The sequence below is a fragment of the Cetorhinus maximus genome, chromosome 14 (genome assembly GCF_964194155.1).
Source record: "Cetorhinus maximus chromosome 14, sCetMax3.hap1.1, whole genome shotgun sequence".
Classification (NCBI taxonomy): domain Eukaryota; kingdom Metazoa; phylum Chordata; class Chondrichthyes; order Lamniformes; family Cetorhinidae; genus Cetorhinus; species Cetorhinus maximus.
This window is the reverse complement of record NC_135892.1, coordinates 57,851,466-57,872,909: the sequence shown is the minus strand read 5'-3', so window position 1 is coordinate 57,872,909 and position 21,444 is coordinate 57,851,466. Positions and strand designations below refer to the sequence as shown.

At 42.0% G+C, this 21,444-nt stretch overlaps 1 protein-coding gene across 1 annotated transcript in view; it reads left to right on the top strand.

Annotated features, from left to right (window-relative positions):
• Window positions 1-21,047, top strand: part of LOC144689682 (echinoderm microtubule-associated protein-like 6) — a 693,547-nt gene extending 672,500 nt beyond the window's left edge. The window contains exons 38-41 of the mRNA XM_078556972.1: window positions 3,401-3,504; window positions 16,407-16,560; window positions 17,704-17,804; window positions 20,908-21,047. Of these exons, the coding sequence (XP_078413098.1) occupies window positions 3,401-3,504; window positions 16,407-16,560; window positions 17,704-17,804; window positions 20,908-20,932 (384 nt within the window). The 3' untranslated portion in view covers window positions 20,933-21,047. The remainder of the gene's footprint in view (window positions 1-3,400; window positions 3,505-16,406; window positions 16,561-17,703; window positions 17,805-20,907) is intronic.
• The last annotated feature ends 397 nt before the right edge of the window (window positions 21,048-21,444 follow it).

Below are 21,444 nucleotides of genomic sequence, written 5' to 3'. Positions count from 1 at the left end.
AGCAGGTGCAGGATGGCGGCCTTCCGATTAGCGTCCCTGGTCGGGGGGAAGGAGTGGGGGGGGGAGGGGGGGGCGCCATTTTATGTGGGCGGGCCAGTTAAGGCCCACCCATTGTAACATCCATCAGGAAGCGCTGTGCGCTGTCTGTGTAGGCGGGGGGATTCCTTCAGCCAGGAGTGCGCGTGAAAGAGCACACAGACCTCCCTGAGGCAAAGCGTGCCTCAGGGATATCGGCTCCAATTGAAAACACTGTCACATGATTTGGGACATGTCCATAACTTTTATTGAAACATTTCATGAAAATTTAAATACCCTCATAAAACCTCATCCCACCCGTGGATGAGGCTTCATGTTTTTTCCGAAGCCCACCTGGGCTCCCAGCCTGCTCGCCAACCTTAAGGTTGGATGGGCAGGTCCATTAATCACCTTAATTAGTTTTTTTAATGGCCTTAATAGGCCGTTGGCAGTTCGGCGGGCACGTAGCCGATTTGACCGTGTGCCCACCGAACTGAGAATCTAAATGACGTGGGGTGACGTTGGGACGCACGCCCAACGTATACCCGTGTCATTTTACACGTCGGTGAGTGGGCCCCGCCCCCGCTCACCACCAGAAGATGCTGCCCTATCTCTCCACTAATAAAAGAATCTATCAATTCGACCAGTAATCTTTGGGAAAAATAAATAAACACACTATTTCTTACTACTTCTGCTGGCTAGGTATACATTACACCCCCTCCTTTGAACTAAAGCTACAATAGTTTGTCTAAAAATGCAAATGTTCCCTCTACACTTCACATTATAAAACTTCCCCATGTTTACCTAATTAACTTTTCAAACCTAACTTCCCTTCTGACATCAAAGCACCCAGACCAGCTGCATCTAATTCAACTAAGACACACACACACACACACACATATCCCACTATTGCCCTAGTTTGCAATAAATTCCAATAACATTATGGAAATTATTATATCGTCTTGACAAGGAAGTATTCCTGACCACCCCCACTCCCCCACCACAGATGAAAGATTTTGTGGTCAGCCTTCCCACCCTAAATGTGGCTGCCCTACTGCAATATTATGCTGGGGGGAGCCTGAATTGAGTCAGAGTGGGACTTCTGTCCCCATCTGGGAAGAAGTTCCATCCCAGGGAGCTGCCTGCCAATCTGATTGGCCAGCAGCTCTGCTGTCCCAGCAACGCCAGAATCGAGTGGCGGTCACAGGTGGGACTGCAAGCAGTCCCCAAAGAAGAAGTGTCATTGGTCCAAGACTTCAGCTAAGTCCGGGGATTTTGGATGGGTGTGGGCGTGGTGAGGAGGGTGGGGGAGGCGTGTTTTAGAGGCCAGGGGATAAAGGCTTAAAGGGGAGGGAGATATACAATCTTGAGGGGTGTGCTTCTAATGGACGCAAGGGATTCTCCAAAGGAGGTATCCCCTTGTCCTGCCCAACAGCAGCCCACGCAGTGAAAGCTGCTGGTCTGCCTACCTTGCCTTCACCTGCCACACAAAATATAGTGGCGGAGGTGGAATGAGGCCCAAGGGAAGACAGCTGCCTGATGCCTTCCCCTCCCATCAAATTGTGGGAGACAGGTGGGGGGGTGGGCAGGCAGGTGGCGGGCAGGCCACCTGTTTTATTTTACAAGCCTCCCAGCCTTCAAATATGCCAGTGGTTGGGGAAGGGGTGCCTAAAATCCAGCACTTCGTATCCTCCTCACAAGTTCCTTTACTACCTTTGTATCATCAACAAATGTAGCTACAATGCAGTCAGTCCCTTCATCCAAGTCATGAAGATCGTAAATAGTTGAGCCTCCAGCATTAAACTCTGTCAACACTCCACTAGTTACAGGTCACCAACCTGAAAATGACCCATTTATCCCGAATCTGTTTCCTGTTAATTAGCCAATCCTCTATCCAAGCTAATATATTACTCCCAACACCATGAGCTCTTACCGTGTGTAGTAACCTTTTATGTGGCACGTTACTGAATGTCTTTTGGGAATCCAAATACACTACCTCCACTGCTCTCATTTATCCACCCTGCTTGTTACATTCTCAAAGAGCTCTAGGCCTGACTTTTCAGCTCGGCGGGTGGGCACAATCGGCTGGCCCAGTAGCGGTCAGGAAATGGACCGCCGACCACGATCAGCCCCCGACAGCGATTTCACGCTGGCTGGCCAATTAACAGCCAGCCGGTGTGAAACGCGCCACTGAAAAGCTCCTCCTGGTGGGCAATGACTTTTCCGCGGGCGTGGGCGAGCGCTGAGAGAAAGCTCCCTGAAGGCAGAGAGCTGCCTCAGGGAGCTGCAGACCCAAAAACCATGAAATAAAGTTTTGAAAATCAGGAAAAAAATGTCCAAGCATCACAAACAGGCACCTGAGCATATAGATGATAAAAATGCTGTCCTTAGATTTTTATTTTTATTTTAGTTAATAACAGAAACCTCACCCCGCCCTTGGTTGAGGTTTCATGAGAAATGCAAAGACTGCCTGGACGATTCGCCTGTCCGCCAACCGTAAGGTTGGACAGACCGTGAAAAATCGGAGACAATTGCGCAGTTAATCTTAATTGTCGGTGGGCACGTGGGCCCGCCAAGTCGGGATGCTTGCCTGACATCTTCTTGCGAAGTTTTACACCTGATCAGATCGGCATGCACCCGCTCACGGGACATAAAATTCTACCCCTAATAAATTTGTCACTCATGATCTCCCTTTCACAAAACCATGTTGACTGCCTAACTATATTATGATTTTCTAAATGTGCTGCTAGTGTCTCCTTAATAAAGAATTATTACATTTTCCCAATGACAGATGTTCGACTAACTGGCATATAGTTTTCTGCTTTCTGCCTCCCCCATTTCTTGAATAGTGGTGTTACCATTTGTGGTGTTTCAATCTGCTGGGACCTTTCCAGAATCTAGGGAATTAGAGGACTAAAATTAGGGTGCTTCCTCTTGTAACTCAGTTGTTAGTGACTGCCTTGTCATGCAAGCTAAATGAAATATTTTTTTTAGAAAAACTGCCCCATTTCCATTCACCCTCTTTCTGAATCTCCCTCTCCCTAGTTCATATTCATCTAGATACTCTGTTTCTTATCATATTTTCTCCCTTTCCACCCAAAGTACTTCTGAACCTTTTTCCATGTAAATTCCACATATCTTCCTAAAATAGCACTGCTCCTTCCCCTAATGGAACTCTGATGATACAAAAGCGATGCACAGAACGCTGTTGGATGTCTTAGCTCATGTACACCCTGATACCGGTCCATTAAAAGGGAATGCAGTGCAAAGCATAAAGGTCACACATTATTGATCAATTAAATCTTCAATCAATCAAAAATTACTCTTCATTTTCTATTTAGAGTATAAAAACATGTAGTTTCAGTAAATACTTTACTCTATGCAGGTATCCACAGGTGCCTACAAGCGTCAGGTACACGAGGTTCCATCGGGCAAGCAAGTAACTGATCAGGTGTTGATTGAGAAGATCACATGGGCTACATGGACAAGGTTGGTGAAAGTTATTAAGATAATTTATATAGGCTTGCAATGTAATAAGTTAATTAACATTCTTGCATTTAGATCCCTCTATGGCCTCAGCCTTCTCTACCTTTGTAATCTTTTTCAATCCTACAGGCCCCACTACCCGAAACTCTCTTTTCCCCTCCCCCGACCTGTTTGTATCCACTCTCCTTTTATGCCAATATTTGTGGCCATGTACCCAACCCCACAGGCCTAATAATCTGAAATTACCTCAGTAAAGCCATCCACCTCCACATCTTCATCTCTTTTTAGATTCTACTTAGAACATTACCTCTTTGAACATGTTTTTGGTGACTCCTTACTTTTTCATTTTTGCTTAACATTCAATTCTCCTTATGCCTATGTGCTTAGGACATTTTCCTCCAGTAAAGATGTTATATAAATGCAAATTGTTGTTGTTAACAAGCTTTTAACCTCAGATATTTGTGGTGCTTTCTAATACTTTAATGACCGACTCATCCCCTACTGTAATGATTGTGGATTAATTCCATTTCTGGTTGCCATTGAACATCTTGTCTTGAATCTTACAAAAGACACTAAATCTCACATAAGCGGATGACCTACTAATTAAATCATTTCACTCACCTTTCCAATCAAAGGAGAATTTATGGATATAAGAATCTAAATTACCTGGAGAAATTAGTTAACATTTTTGTGATGATCCCTGTGGGGATACTGTAAACCAACATAACAAAATTTACTAAAACAAAAACAGAATTACCTGGAAAAACTCAGCAGGTCTGGCAGCATCGGCGGAGAAGAAAAGAGTTGACGTTTTGCTCATGACCCTTCAACAGAACTAAGTAAAAATAGGAGAGGGGTGAAATATAAGCTGGTTTAAGGTGGTGGGGGGGGAGAGAAGTTGGGGGGGCGGGGTGGTTGTAGGGACAAGCAAGCAGTGATAGGAGCAGATAATCAAAAGATGTCACAGATGAAGGAACAAAGAGGTGTTGAAGGTGGTGATATCTCCTCATCATCCAAGGGCCCAAACACTCCTTTCAAGTGAAGCAACATTTCACTTGCATTTCCCCTAACTTAGTCTACTGCATTCGTTGCTCCCAATGCGGTCTCCTCTACATTGGAGAGACCAAACGTAAACTGGGTGACCGCTTTGCAGAACACCTGCGGTCTGTCCGCAAGAAAGACCCAAACCTCCCTGTCGCTTGCCATTTTAACACTCCACCCTGCTGTCTTGCCCACATGTCTGTCCTTGGCTTGCTGCGTTGTTCCAGTGAAGCCCAACGCAAACTGGAGGAACAGCACCTCATCTCCCAACTAGGCACTTTACAGCCTTCCGGACCGAATATTAAATTCAACAACTTTAGATCTTGAACTCCCTCGTCCATCCCCACCCCCTTTCCGTTTCTTTTATTGTTTTTTCCAATAATTTATATAGATTCTTCTTTTCCCACCTATTTCCATTATTTTTAAATCTATACCTGTAATCTGTCAGTCTTTCCACCCCACCCCCACTAGAGCTGTACCTTGAGTGTCCTGCCATCCATTCTTAATTAGCGCATTCTCTTAGATAATATCACCACCTTCAACACCTCTTTGTTCCTTTATCTGTGACATCTTTTGATTATCTGCTCCTATCACTGCTTGCTTGTCCCTACAACCCCCACCAACTTCTCTCCCCCCACCCACCCACCCGCCCCCACCTTAAACCAACTTATATTTCACCCCTCTCCTATTTTTATTTAGTTTTGTTGAAGGGCCATGAGGACTCGAAACATCAACTCTCTTCTTCTCTGCCGATGCTGCCAGACCTGCTAAATCTTTCCAGGTAATTCTGTTTTTGTTTTGGATTTCCAGCATCCGCAGTAGTTTTTTGTTTTTACAAAATTTACTGAATGGCTCCCAAATGAAGAGATTACCAACTTTTACTTTAACACGAATCAGAACCAACACAAATTACACATGAATTAACAGGCAAATGATACTTCAAATAAAAATATAAATTCAACTTTAGTCAATACAACAAAGCTATGTCTTACGCAAACACAAGCATTTGCATCACTCTCTACACAAATATGACACTGCATGGATACACAGTTCCACAATATGCTGTTCTTTATTCATGCAGGGTAGGTCAGGAGTCCTATCCAACAACAGCTTTCATCTTTGAGTTTCACGGGTATGAATATCATGAGTAAGGCACACTTCTACGAAGCCTTTCTCCCTCGGGTCACGACAGTCCTGATGGTGTAGCTTTCCAGAGTTCCTTTTCAACAGACCAACAAATAACACCCCAGTTCATCGTTTGACCATTTCTGTGAAAACACCTGGGGCAAAATCTTGCCCCCGTCAGGGGGGGGATGTTCAGGAGCGGGCGCATGCAGGCGCACCTCCAATTGGCGCCCCCAATCAGCAATTAAAGCCCGCCCAGCATGACGTCCGCCAGGAAGCGCTATGTGTTCCCTTTGCGGGTGGGGGAGGATTCCCTAAGCCGAGAGTGCGGTCTTTCGTGCATGTGCGCGAAAGAGCGCACTCATCTCCCTGAGGCTAAGTGCTGTCTCAGGGAGATCGGCGCCAAATTCAAAAATGTTAAAAATAGAAAAATAAAATTTCCCTGACATGTCCTCTCATGTGACACTGTCACATGAGTTGGGACATGTCCATCACTTTTAGTTAAATTTTTATTAAATTTTTTTAAACCTACATGAAACCTCATCCCACCCGTGGATGAAGTTCCATGCTTTCTCTGAAGCCCACCAACCTTAATGTTCGATGGTCAGGCCCTTTAACTACTGCAATTATTTTTTAAATGGCCTCAATTGACCGTTGACAGGTCAGCAGGCGCACAGCTGATTCAGCTGCGCCCCTGCCGACCTGAAAATTGAAATGAAGCGGAGTGACATAATGAGTTCCGCCCGACATCATCCCGCATCATTTTACGCGTCAGCGTGCAGGTCCCGTCCCCCGCACGCCGACCGGGAAATCCTGCTCCCAGTTCTTTAGCAACTCAGAGCTATTCACACAGCTTTCCAAGTTTTAGATCTTTTTAGCCATCTCGCATAGTACTTTCAAGAGCTCCTATCTACTTTTATGCCAAACAGAAAAGTTGACCTCTTCCTGAGATTGACTCGCTTCTTCTCCTTACAAGAATTCTCTGTGTTCCTCTTTCTGTCTCTGTCTGCTTTCTCTTTGCGTCTGTATTAGCGCCTTCATCCTCTAGCTCCTCTGCTTGCAGCTCTCCTTTGTGTCTGGCCATACGGCTTCTGTCTTAACTTCTTTCCTGTTGCTACTGCTTCCAGGTCAAGGATTGTCAGGTCACATGGACCAGTGTTTCTTATTATCCAAGAAAATTACAATTGATCCCTTTACAATTGATGCAACCTCTTAAAAGTCATTTTCAAACATTCTTAAATACAATTACAGATTTGTTATGATCCCCAGCTGAGGCTACCACTGGACAAGCCCAATCCCAGGGTGGAACCCAGCTTGATAGATCCTAACTTTTATTTGTTTGTTTAGATACGTGGAGAGTAGCAATGAATAGAGTTACCAGAGTCAGCTAATGAACTTTTAACAAAATCATAAAACATTTACTAAGCAAGAATAGATGAACTATATTACAATACTCCTTCACCCACAACTATACCTTTACAGATATATACAGATTTGTAAGGATAACACAAGTTACAAAAGCTATCTTATGCTCTAATGTTCACTGTAAGTACACAGTCCATGTAAACTAGTTGGTGACCTGTGGTCAGACAGACCACACTCTGAAACCAAGTGACAGATGCCACCCCAGACAGATGCTATGGATCTCTCCTCAACTCCCCCAGACACTTGTTACACTGTGAGCCAACCAGTCTCATTGAATTCCGTCTTTCACTCAAAGGTTTCTGATCTCCACTCTCCAAGACCTTGCCTTGGAATCTTCTCCCAAATCGACACTTTCTCTCAGACGCCTTCCGCAAAGGTTCACCTCCAGGGTTTCGAACTCTCCTTCCAATGTACCTCTCCCCTGGGTCACCACATGCATTCAAGCTTTCCTCCACGCACTCTCTCTCACTGACTCAGCTGTCAAAAGTACACCATTACTTCATATGCCCATAGCAAAGAGTTACAAACCTTCAGTTGTCTATTTGGATCTTCTGGCTTCTCACCAGCCTTTATCTCTTTAAGCTTGAAGCTTGGAGCCTTTCTCTGCTCCTCACTCTTAACTTCACTTAACAGAATCTTTTCCAGATTCCTGTCCTTCCTTTGACTAGAAGATCTGCTTGGGACTTTCTCCTGTTCTATTCCCCTGGATTCTTGAGGACTTTCTTCTTTAGCTTGGGACTGGCTATTTGTCCCTTTTGCTCCAGTTTCTCTCTGGCAGCTACTTTCAACCAACTTTAGGTTGGAACTGGCTATCTGAGCCTCTAGGCTGATTCTGCTTGACAGTTGTTTTCAAAACCAACTGAATTCAAACAGCTTGCAAATCAAACTGCTGTTTCTAATTTCCTCTGTGTGTGTGTCTGTAGGAGGGACCTGTCTCTCTGGACCCCTGTTGCTAGGCAACAGCCCAGTTTTTCTACTCTTGTGATTACTTAGCTTCTCCAACAGTTGTAAATCTCATTGGAAATGCAGGTACCTTTTAATGTGAAACTAAAACTTAACTTGACCTTTTCTTAACACACAAATACAGAAATACAAATCAAACTTAAAACATTAAAGCTAATAATTATTCCTAACACCCACAAATACCAATATAACTTACTTAAACTCTCTCTATTTCCTAACAAATTCCAGAGACATTTTAAATCAATTACAAATTTTCCTTACTGTACTGCTTCCAGGTCAAAGGTCATCACATTTTGAATGTGAGCTTACAGCAATATCAAATTCCAAGATTGTTCACAATCACTTTTTCACAGAAAGTATTCAGGAAAAGAGTTATGTTCAAATATTAAATTTTTAAAGCAAATTTAAAAAGGTGTTAAACAATAAGTAGCTAAAATATAAATGAGCTACCTTTGATGTTATTTCCTCACACCCTTTAAATAATAAGTAATTAATTAGCCTGACTCAACAGCTGCTTTACACCTCATAATTATCACATTGAGAAGTTTCTGGACTAGAAATTAGGTAGCACCATTTTTTGGGTGTGGAGATCGCAATCCTTGACCTGCCCCCGCCAATGCCGATCAAGGAAACACACAACTTTGGTGTACCCACCTCATCTGTAGGATTATAGCATTGGCTCAAGTGACTGTTGTGCTTCTGTCTGCACCTTTAAGCTGCCTGTGACCCCCACGCTTAGCAGAGGAGACAGGCAGCAGAAAGGCTTTAAGAACCACCCTCAGAACAAAGCAGAACAGGTGACCAGAAAGGTCAACTCCCGGAGTCTAGTCCTGAGAACCTAGCAACAGTGCCACAAGAACTTTAATGACCTCACAAAGGTAGGCAATGTCAGTGAGTGCATCTTCACATGACATCTCTTACCTGCCACAATACCAGTGTCTCACGCTGCTGAATGCACACACTCCCATCACTCACCTAGTGGCACTTCCTGGCTCATGCCTAACATTCGGATACTTCACCTCCCCCATGCACACCTACCAATGCTGCCAGCCTCATAACCATCTCTCGCTGCCTCCACATACCTCCAGCTATTCAGTTATGGCAGGTATATCATCAACAGTGCTACACGGCCACATTCTACCCTCCCTCTTGCAGAACAAGTTGGCATACAATCAAAGGGAGCAAAGCCAATGGGGACAAAATGCCTCCATCACCTGAGCCCCACGAAGGAGACAATTGTCTGCATTATGGAGCCGGCTGCAACTGGACTCGTGACATCTGACGTCTCTGAGAACATTGAGGATAATGGCATGTTCCTGCCTTATGCCCCTTCTCAACTCCCAGCAAATCCTCATTCTGCTATCTGGTGTGATGAGAAAACTGCTGCAGTTGGGAAAGACTTCTTGCTTTGCAACCGCCACCATGACCTCTCCCAAATCAGTCTCCCCCTCCTGAGCTCCTCACAAAAGAACTGGCACCTACCCAGCCAAAGGAGCCCAAGGAGGAAAGAAAATAATTATACAGCATTAATGAAGAGGCCTCGTCACACTTGCAGCCGCCATCTCAGATACTGCATGCACCTTGGATGCTAGCATGGAGTTGGGATCTTATGGTCAGTTGAGGGCACACAGTCAGGTGAGGGATAATAAATGGTTTGTTTACCAACTTATCAGAAGATGAGATGGCAGATAAGTACTGCTACAGAGAAAAGCGGCATAGAGGAAAGCACTGATGGGCACGCACACCAAGCGGCATGGTGCAATGACTGGCGACAGCCTCTTGTTACTGTCATGAAGCATGGAGGAATCCTGCCCCACCTTGGCAAAGGGCATTGCACAGGGCTTGCCTTCTACGCAGCCACTACTTGATCTCCCTGTCACCCCACAAACTTGGACTGCTGCCCCCATACCTGTTGCAGTCTTTTGTGCAAACAAGTCACCTACTCCTCTGTTCCCTGATGTGAGAATGTGGGAACACCCTTTGGCAAATCCAAGAACTCACCAAAACACTTCTATAGGGACACTCCAGAGTATTTCAGTCACTTTACAATAGAAAACATTCCATAAAATTGCCTTGCCTGCATGTTAGGAGCCTGTATCTTTAATTATCGGTAGTGTAAGGCCCTTCTTTCAGCTTCATGCCTGTTGTTTGCAGAGTGAGCAACAAAGGGGCTACCTGCACATTCTTTGACCAAATTTGGAATCCTGGCATCACATCAGCTGGTTGGGAAGTGTGACATCATGTTGGCATAGATTCGAGGTCTTATGATGCAATAGGGACACCCCTCCATATGCCCTTCTTATCCAGAAATGCCATGTGTTCCTCCGAGGATGTGGCTGGTGGTGCAGGACAGACATGCAGAGTGACCTCTATAGCGCCACTGCAAGTGGCTCTACGTGAAGAAATAGAGACAGTTTAAGTAAATTATATTCATATTTGTGGGTGTTAGGAATAAGTTTTAGCTTTAATGTTTAAGTTTGATTTGTATTTCTGTATCTGTGTGTTGAGACAAGGTCAAATTGAGTTTTAGTTTCACTTAAAAAGGTGCCTGCATTTCTAATGAGAGTTTTACAACTATTGCAGCTAAGTTAAACAAACAAGAGTAGAAAAAACTGGACTGTTGCCTAGCAACAGGGGTCCAGAGAGGCAGGTCCCTACCACAGACACACAAAGAAAAAGCAGTTTTGAGTTCAGTTTGAAACCAGGACTCCAGAAAGGCTGGACACTGGGAGAGGGAACTGTAGAGTGAGAGCAGATTTCCCAAAACAACCAAAAAGTCCCAAGGCCAAAGGAGTGAGACAGAAACAAGGCAAAGTCCGAAGCAGACCTTCAAGTCAAAGGAAGGACAGGAACCTGGAAAAGGTCCTGTTAATGAAGTTAAGAGTGATGGGCAGAAAGAAAGGCTCCAAGCTTCAGATTTAAAGGGACAAAAGCTGCAGAAAGCAGATTTAAAGTGAAAACAGCTTGCAAGAGGTAAGAAGATCCAAAGAGATGGCTGAAGGTCTGTAACTCTATGCTATGGGCATATGAAGCACTGGTGTACTGTTGACAGCTGAGTCGGTGAGAGAGTGTGCATGGAAGACAGCTTGAATCCATGTGGTGATCCAGAGAAGAGGAACATTGGAAGGAGTGTTCGAAACTGTGGAACCTTGTGGAAGATGTCTGAGAGATAGCATTGTTTTGGGGGAAGATTCCAAGACAAGGCCTTGGAGAGTGGAGACTGGAAATCCTCTTGTGAAAGACAGAGTTCAGTGAGACATGGTTGGCTCATGGTGGGACAAGCGTCTGAGGGAGTTGAGGAGAGATCCATAGCATCTGGTTGAGGTGGCATCTGTCACTTGGTTTCAGAGTGTGGTGTGCCTGACCACAGGTCGCCAATTGATTTACATGGACTGTGTACTTACTGTGGAGATTGGAGTATAAGATAGCTTTTGTAACTTGTGTTATCCTTACAAATCTATATATATCTGTAACGGTATAGTTGTGGATGAAGGAATATTGTAATATCGTTCATCTTTTCTTGTTTAATAAATGTTTTATTCTTTTGTTAAAAGTTCATTAGCTGACTCCGGTCACTCTGTTCAGTAGCTACTCTTCACATATCTAAACAAACAAATAAAAGTTATGATCTATCAAACTGAGTTCCACTCTGAGACCAGGCTTGTCCGGGGATAACCCTCAGCTGGGATCATAACATTTTGCATCCTCCATTCCTTTCTGGCTGTGGCCAGAGGGAGATAGAAAGGCAGATACACAGGCAAGATCAGGTTCAGCAAAGACTTTGAAGTCAGTCAGATTTTAAAGCAGAAAACTGGCAGGGCAAGCTTGAATAAGCACAGAAAAAGAATGCAGGATGTTACTCAGGGTGAAACTTTCAACCTTGGCGACTGCATAAATAGGTAGTCGTAGATCAGTTACAAATGGAAAGAAAACCAAAGTATGTAATGGACAAATAATCCTCTATTGCTGGTTTACATCCCCACTGACCTTGAAAGTTCTGACTAGTTTCTTTAAGTCAAGTAGGAGAACCTACTGAATTGGGGACGTGTGATGTGTTCATTTCACATGAAGACAAGTTCTACTGATTGAATTGATTTTGATCATAACCTTTTTCTATGTATATTCACTTGCTGTGAAATAAAACAGCTTAACAATGTGTAACTGGCCTCTTATAAGTTTTTCAGTCTGTCTTAAATTAAATTGAGGGAATGCCTGTGCAAAAGACCAATAAAATCAAATATATATTATGAAGTTCATTTTTCACCCTTAGGTTACACTATCGTATAGTTGGAAATTTGGCAGTACGGGCACGTCCCAAAATGTAAGATGTTCTGGCCACTTATGGAAGTGACTAACGCTACTGTACCTTACAGAATATTAATTTGTAACAATCAACATTTTAGCTGCATGTACAGATGACAAAATGATTCACTGTCTCAGTAGTTAATATATGACCTTTTCATCTGTTCTCTCCTTCCTTCCTTGATTTTGTCAGTCAAGGAAAGTGTTTCTCCTGCCCGGTCATAATGATTCTCATGAATAGTCTCTTCAAAACCATTGACAATGGTGAATGACTTGCTTGGTGTTCACAGCTTTTTCTGTTTTCATTCAAGATTCCTAGTATTTGTCACTTTCATTTTATGTAGAACAAGTTTTGAATTCACAACCTGTGACACTAATAAAATCTAATATTACAGAAAAAACAGCTACTGATTTTTCAGAAATAATTTTATACTGCTGTATTAACCTGTTATTTAAAAAGTAATCACTAATATTTTAAGTTAATTAAAAGAATTTAAGCACTTTGACCTAGATTTTGCTAATGTGGGGCATCTTATGATGTATTCCATTTGTTAGAATTTTTTCCTCAGCCTTTAGCTTGAAACATTTTTGTACTGCAAGTTACTGAAAGCGTGAACTGATGAAGACACAGTAAGGACAATAGAGTATCTGTGACTGTAGTGAATGGCAGAACCAATGGTTTATCTCCTTAACTAGTAAGATTTAAGGATAGAGGTTGAACGACATTAAGGGAATATAACTTTCTTCACTGAAAGGGCCCTTCCGTGGTTAAATACCAACCTAACTTTCCTCGGCAAGTTTAATTTGTTCTAACAGTTTAAATACAGCAATATCTTGAAGCTCTCAGACCCAGATTTTCGGCACAACAGTGAGGCTCTCTGTCATGGCTAAAATCCCAGAAATGGCCCAATTTTTAAAGTCCCACCACTGAACCCAGCATTTCCCATCTTCTTGGGGGTGGGACTGGAGTCGGGCTGGGGTTCATGCATGCACCAGTTGCAGAGGCAGCTGCCCGTTTAAATCACCAACTGCTTCCACTGACTACTGATTTTTGAACCCTGGCTGCGTGAATCCTGGAGTACGCAGAGCAGACCAGGTAAGAGGAGGTCTGAACTTGGTAGTCCCGGAACACCTTTGGGAGAGGTAAGATACCCTTTGCGATTGGTAGAATTAAACATGATTATGCAATTTTTACACACAAACTCGTCGGAACTGTCCATCTGTTAAGCAACTGTCAAGCTGTCAAGGAACTGTCAAAGCTGTCCAGGAGGTGTCAAAGCTGTCCAGGAAGTGTCAACGCTGTCAAAGTTGCCCAGCAATTTGTGGCAATTCACACCCATGAAGTACCTGTTCCTCACCAAAATTCACTGCATTTTTTGCACACGAATAACAGTGGCATATTAAACTCATCGTTAATTTGCTAGTAATTTATCAGCCTTTATTTCTATAATTTCCTGGGGTAAATTTTTTGTGTGTAAAATGACACGCGATGATGTCAGGCGAGCGTCCCAATGTCATCGTGCTCTTGCGCAATATTTCATTTGGCAGGCGTGCGCTGGAGTCAGCAGCACGTTTGCTGACAATTTTTAAAAATTCATTCATGGGAGCTGCGCTTTGCTGGCAGGTCCAGCATTTATTGCCCATCCTTAATTTCCCTTGAGAAGGTGGTGGTGAGCTGCCTTCTTGAACTACTGCAGTCCATGTGGTGTAGGTACAACCACAGTGCTGCTAGGAAGGGAGTTCCAGGATTTTGACCAAGCGACAGCGAAGGATCACGCTATATTTCCAAGTCAGGATGGTGAGGGACTTGGAGGGGAACTTCCAGGTGGCAGTGTTCCCATCTATCTGCTGCCCTTGTCCTTCTAGATGGTAGTGGTTCTGGGTTTGGAAGGTGCTGTCGTGAATTCCTGCAATGCATCTTGTAGATGGTACACACTGCTGCTACTGTGCGAGGGTGGAGGAGGGTGTGAATGTTTGTGGGTGTGGTGCCAATCAAGCAGGCTGCTTTGTCCTGGATGGTGTCAAGCTTCTTGAGTGTTGTGGGTGCTGCACTCATCCAGGCAAGTGGTTAGTATTCCATCACACTCCTGACGTGTCTTGTAGATGGTAGACAGGCTTTGGGGAGTCAGGAGGTGGGTTACTTGTCACATGATTCCTAGCTGCTGACTTGCTCTTGTAGCCACAGTATTTATATGGCTAGTCCAGTTCAGTTTCTGGTCATTGGTAACCCCCAGGATGTTGATAATGGGGGATTCAGTGATGGTAATGCCATTGAACATCATGGGGTGATGGTTGGATTTTCTCTTGTTGGAGATGGTCATTGCCTTACACTTGTGTAGTGTGAATGTTACTTGCCACTTGTCAGCTCAAGCCTGGATATTGTCCAGGTCTTGCTGCATTTGGACATGGACTGCTTCAGTAATTGAGGAGTCGTGAATGGTGCTGAACATCGTGCATTCATCAGCGAACATCCCTACTGCTGACCTTATGATGGAAGGAAGGTCATTGATGAAGCAGCTGAAGATGGTTGGGCTGAGGACACTACATCCTTAGGAACTCCTGCGGTGATATCCTGGAACTGAGATGACTGACCTCCAACAACCACAACCACTTTCCTTTGTGCTAGGTATGACTCCAACCAGCGGAGAGTTTTCCCCGATTCCTATTGACTCGTTTTGCTAATGCTCCTTGATGCCACACTCTGTCAAATGCGACATTGATGTCAAGGGCAGTCACTCACACCTCACCTCGGGAGTTCGGCTCTTTTGTCCATGTTTGAACCAGGGCTGTAATGAGGTCAGGAGCTGAGTGGCCCTGGCAGAACCCAAACTGGGCATCAGTGAACAGGTTATTGCTAAGCAAGTGCTGCTTGATAGCACTGTTGATGACCCCTTGCATTACTTTACTGATGATGGAGAGTAGACTGATGGGGTGGTAACTGGCTGGGTTGGATTTGTCCTGCTTTTTGTGCACAGGACATACCCGGGCAATTTTCCACATATCCGGGTAGGTGCCAGTGTTGTAGCTGGCCCGCCAGCGTGAAATTGCCTTCTGGGCCTGATCGCAGGTGGGGATTGGCTTCATGACCGCCCCTGCTGAGCCCGCATGCCAAGGGCAAAATTCTGCCTCTGGTTTCTGCTTTCCCCATTCTTTGATTTCTAGTTTTATTTTTTAAAATGTATTTTACTTTGTCTAATATCACTTTCTTAAAAAGAATGTCAAAACACTATTTATTTGCCCCCATTATCCAACTTGGAGGACATGGGACAAACATTCAAAAATTGGTCCTCTAATTGTTTGAAGAGTAGCTACATAATTCTATCACTCAGCCAGTTAAAGGCCAAATGTGAATTACTGAAATATTTCCATCACAGACATGAACACCTTCTGACATGATTTTTCAGTACCAAACAGAATACTGCTAATGCTGAATGAATTTTCATCCACTACATCAGTAGCATAGTTTATTCCAACTGAGATAACTAAACCCTGCAGCAGTAGAGATTTAAATGCAAAAATGCAAAACATTTAACTAAAGAAATATCGCTAAAGTAATAATAGCATTAAGAAGGTGGTTTTTTTTTAGTGGTATGTGTCTTAGTTACACATTGGCCTAGAATTTTCTTTTCATGTCAGAGGAAGGACATGACTTTCCTCAACTAGACTAACTACACTGTGGCTTACCCATTTTCATGGGTCGAAGGTCATAACCTATCAATGATGGGCTCTCAGCAGGATCCTCACAACAGAGAAAGTGTCCACCACTGCATGAGAGGGAGGTATGGGTGATAATGCAGCAGGACACAAAGAAAGAGGAAAGTAGACGCCTCACAACCTATTTTAAGTTTAGGAAGATTCTTTAGAACCATGGGATTTTAAAAAGAGGAGAGAGCAACCTAAGGAGAAGGACAGATATAATGGAGGAAAATCCAGCCCACTGTGTGAATTGAAAAACAAGTATTGATATTTATGAAATAATGCAAACTCTTTTTGTAGAAATTTTTAAATTATTAACATTTTTATGATGCATTTTTACTCTCTTTGAATAGCATTTTGGGAGATGAAGTCCTTGGAATTTGGCCGCGAAACGCTGATAAAGCAGATGTCAACTGTGCTTGTGTATCTCATGCTGGATTAAACTTAGTGACTGGGGATGACTTTGGTTTGGTGAAGCTTTTTGATTTTCCTTGCACTGAAAAATATGTAAGTGAAATTTTAATACTTAAGCTAAAAAGATCAGTCATAAGTTATTTATACAAATCTTTTTCTTTAATTTTGATGTAAATTTCATATTTAACTAGATACTTGATTATGGCACTACCGTAGTCACAAACGATCCTAGAAAATGTTTACAGCCTGAAACTCCTGGACCTTGGATGGGATGGCAGGAGCAGTGTATCCAATTTGGCTGGGGCAGGATTTGAGATGAAGACTCAGTTTGTCCAATGCCTTTTCTCTATGTTGCCAAAATCCATCATAACTGGGGATATGTTTCTTGTGCCTGCCCCCTCCATGTGGAAGTAATTGAAAGTGATGGAACATGGTAGCATTAGAAGATAGGAATAGGAGTAACCATTCAGCTCCTCAAACCTGTTCCGTCATTCAATTAAATCATGCCTGATCTGCATTTCAACTTTATTTACCTCCTTTAACTACATATTCCTTGATAGAAATCTATGGATCTCAACCTTAAAAATTTCAATTGACCCAGAATCTGTAACATTTTGGGAGAGAAAATTCCAATTTTCCACTGCCCTTTATGTGAAAAAGTGCTTGTGGATTTCACTCCGAAACGGTCAAGATCAACTCCGTAAGAACTTCTATATCCCCCAAATCTACCCTATCAAATCCTTGTATTACTTTAAAGTTTATGATCAGATCGCCCCTCATCAATCTTCTAACCTCAAATTAATATGAACCAAGTTTATGCAAGGGACATGTGGGATCATAATCTGCCACAAATTTAACCAGCTCTGATTCCATTGCAGAAAAAACATTTTCCGTTAGGGAAGCGGCAACTTTGAATTCTTAGAAATGTTTTTGGTCTGTAGCCACTTTCAGGCAGAATAGTTGGCCCCACGTTGTAAGGTGCTGCCAAGAAATTTCTGGTCCCCCTCCTCTGACACTCCATTAATGCTACCAAGGCTATAATTGCCTGCGAATGAAACTGACCATGACGGAGTTAGGAATGTAGCAGACTGGCAGCTGGAAGTCCCACCCCACTGTATTGATGGCAGAGCAGGGCCCAAAGAATTTTAGATTTTATTGAAAAGTTATATGTTTTAAATGCTGTAGTTGTGAACTATTAACTAGTAATCTTACATTTTTTATTTTGTTTTTCATTAGGCAAAACACAAGCGTTATTTTGGTCACTCTGCTCATGTGACCAATGTACGCTTTTCTCATGATGACAAGTATGTTATCAGCGCTGGTGGTGATGACTGCAGGTAAGATGCTTCTTACTGACTGCAGAGAATGTGAAGAACCTGAAAAACTGTCGATCTTTCATTATACGCAATGGGGTGCCAATGGTTTATAACAATTTTTACAGTACATCCCAGTGCCAATTTCTAATTATTCAGAAAAGCTGAAGTGATGTTTAAGATGATAGTATTGTTTTTGGTAGCTGTCTGAGGCAGCCTGTTCACACAGGAACATGTTAGCATAACGTTCCTAGATTAATAATCCAGAGTTCCAGGGTAAAAATCTGAAAACATGAATTCAAATTCCATCATGGAAGCTGGGGAATTTAAATTCAATTAATTAAATAAACAAAAGCTAATAATAATAATGGTGACCATGAAACTACCAGATTGTTGTAAAAACCCACCTGATTCACAATCAACAGTTGAATAGTGAGAAGTACAACATAAATGGTTGGATACTATGAAGTGTAGAGTAACAAGAGTGCATATCCATAGATCCCTGAAGGTGGCTGGACAGGTGGAGAAGGTGAGAAAGAAGGCAGACTGGATATTTGCCTTCATTAGTATAGAATATAAGACCTGGGAGATTTTACGGGAACTGTATAAAACACCATTTAAGCCACAGCTGGACTACTATGTGCAGTTCTGGTCATGCACTATAGGAAACATTTGCACTGGAGAGAAATAGAGGAGATGTATAAGGATGTTACCTGGCCTAGAGAATTTTAGCTATGAGGAAATATTAATAGGCTAGGGTTGTTTTCTTTGGAATAAAGGATACTGAGGGGAGACCTAGTTGAAGTGTTTACATTTCTGAGGGGTCGAGATAGGATGGAAGCTCTTTTTCCCCTTGGTTGAGGGGTCCATAACTATGGAGATTAGATTTGAGGTAGGAGGTTTAGAGGGGAAATTATTTCACCCATAGGGTAGTGGGTATCTGGAACTCACTGCCTTGAAGGGTGATAGATGCAGAAACCTTCACGACATTTAAAAAGTACTTAGGTATACATATGGATTAAGAGCTGGAAAGTAGGATTAGGCTGGATGGCAGTTGGTGCAGAGATGATGCACCAAATAGAAATTTACAGCGTGGAAGTAGGCTATGATGTATGGTAGTGGAAACTGCCAGTTTATTGTATAAAGCCTTATTTTTATATCAGAGAAGTAAAAGTCATGAATATCTTTCTAAGTCTACTTTACTAACAGCAAAAAAATATTAAAAATAATTTAAAGACAGTTAAATAGATGACTATATTTGGTGACCCACGCCAGCATATTGCACAAGTGAAGAAGGAACTCATAACTCAAGAGTGGTGAAGTCAGTTAGGTCATGAAGGTCTTTATAGTGAAATAAATTAAGTGCCCTACCCTCTGTACTGTGTATTCTGTTCATATCACAGCTAAAATATTTTACTTTTAATGAAAATGTTCTTTGAATAGATTTCAACAAACCTACACTGAAAGATATCTTTAAAGGGGGAAATTGTTTTTTCACATCAGAAATTACGATGACATAGTGAAAAAATTCTGTAAAGAGAAACAATATTTTCTTCCACTGTGAAGGCCCCAGATGATACGGAGCTTTGACTAAGCACCAGAATAAGTGTTCAGGCAAAGATAACTCATCCCCATTCAACTGGATGACAACTAACTGGAGGCAGACTAAATATGCTACCAGTTCTTTTCCAAAACAGTGTGCTCAGTTAAATGCAGCAGTCATGAAGTTGATGTCTGAGATGTTCTGCTCCTCCAAAAGCTACACAATAACAGTATCTATATGTTGGACTCATCACTCAAAACATTGAAGTTCCTGCACTTATCTTAATATACTAAACTCACCAGAAAAAAATAGGATTTGGTCCATTCCAGTGTATATGCTCTGTCATGATAAGTCTGAATTATTGCCAAATAATCTCTCTGGCTGCTGAAAATGAATTTTTACAAGTTTGGAGCCTCATTCCTTCAGATTTAATTAATGCTGGAGATTTTTAAAAATAGGTAACTAAGTTTTTTGTTTCTGTCCCTTTTATCTCTCTATTTTACTTTCTGTCCGTCATTTGGCATTGAATTCAATGTTCTGGCACTTCCTGGTTAAGACACTGCTCTGCACAATAGCAATTCTTCAATCTGATTGGTTAAGAAGAAACAGATGCTAGCCCTGTAGTAACTGTGCTTTTAGATAACTGACTGACGAGAACTTCCAGTGCAAAAGACCACAGAAATTTTATGGGCAAGGGTAAGTGTAATGAAAACCTGGCCCATACAGAATCCTTTGTTCTTGCAAATAAATCAGTGTATCATTAATTAAACAGCAAAGGTCGTTAAAATACTGTATAGTTGAGCCAGAATTATTTGCCCTCCTGTTATTTATGATTGTGATTCTCCATAAATCCAAGCTCTGGACTGTATTACATCTTTCATTTTGATGATAATTCCAAATGTGGATAATAGTAATTTTAACTTGAGTATACAATACTTTAGGAGCGGTTATCTCAGTTTACTAGCATGTGGTTCAAAATAACACCAACAGCGCGGGTTAGATTCTCGTTCCAGCTGGGATCTGAGAGGGGCCTGAGAGTGGAGGGCAATAGTAAACTACCATTGAAAGTATGAAGCATCAGCAGACAATGAACCGAAAACTTAGCTTTGGGCAGACCACACATGAATGAATACAATACTTAATGATCTTTACCATTTGATCTATGATGCGCTGGTTTATTTTTTTGAACAAGGGAATTCTGAAGTGTAGGTATGGTAAACATCTGCCCTTTCATATGCTAAGTTGATAATATAGAAAAAATAGTGTGTGTGACTTGAAGGAAACAGTTTTAATATTTCATATTAATGTGCCATTAAATGTAGTTTTTTGATAAAACATTCAAATTAATACATTTTCTGCAGTTCTCAAATTTAATTCTACTTCCCAAGAATTTGTTTTGAAGGTAATATTTAATAGGAAAAGCTGTTGTATGCTGTAGCTTTTAAAATGTTTTCAGTACTTTAGTGACAAAGAAATCTAATACATTTTTGCTGAATATTTCAGTTAAGTTTAACAGCTTGGCATTTTTAACATAAACTCATGGAAAATGAATACATTAATGTATGCATTCTTGTTTGTTTCCAGTATATTTGTTTGGCGATGTCTTTGAAAGAAGAAATAAACGTTTTCCAATGAGCTTCTCATTTAAAAAATGAAATCTTAAATGCCTCAATAACAACTTGGCTGCTACAAAGCAAAACTGCTTAAAGGTGCATATATTAAAAAAAATTGTGCGTGTTTGTGTGAGATATCAAGTGTCCACAATACATATTTTGTGATTGTGAAGCTCATGATGTGAATGTTCCTGAGGATGCTGAAAATGAGGACAAAATACAGGCTGCATTAGGACAAAATCTAATGCAATAGTCATTTTAAAGAGTAAAACAATTCTGACTAGAGCCAAAAATGTCATTTGGATAAGTAGCTTTTGAAATTACCTCCTTAGCGGGTGTTTACATATTGCAACAAATGCATGTCCTGTGAACCAAAAGCACTAGTGCATTCTGGAGGCGATTATCACAGAGTGATTTTGAAACAGAGTTATTGCCAGCATAATGCAATATCATTCTGCAACAAGAGAAACGTTGCAGAATTTAGTTCAAGTTTACATGTACATTTTTA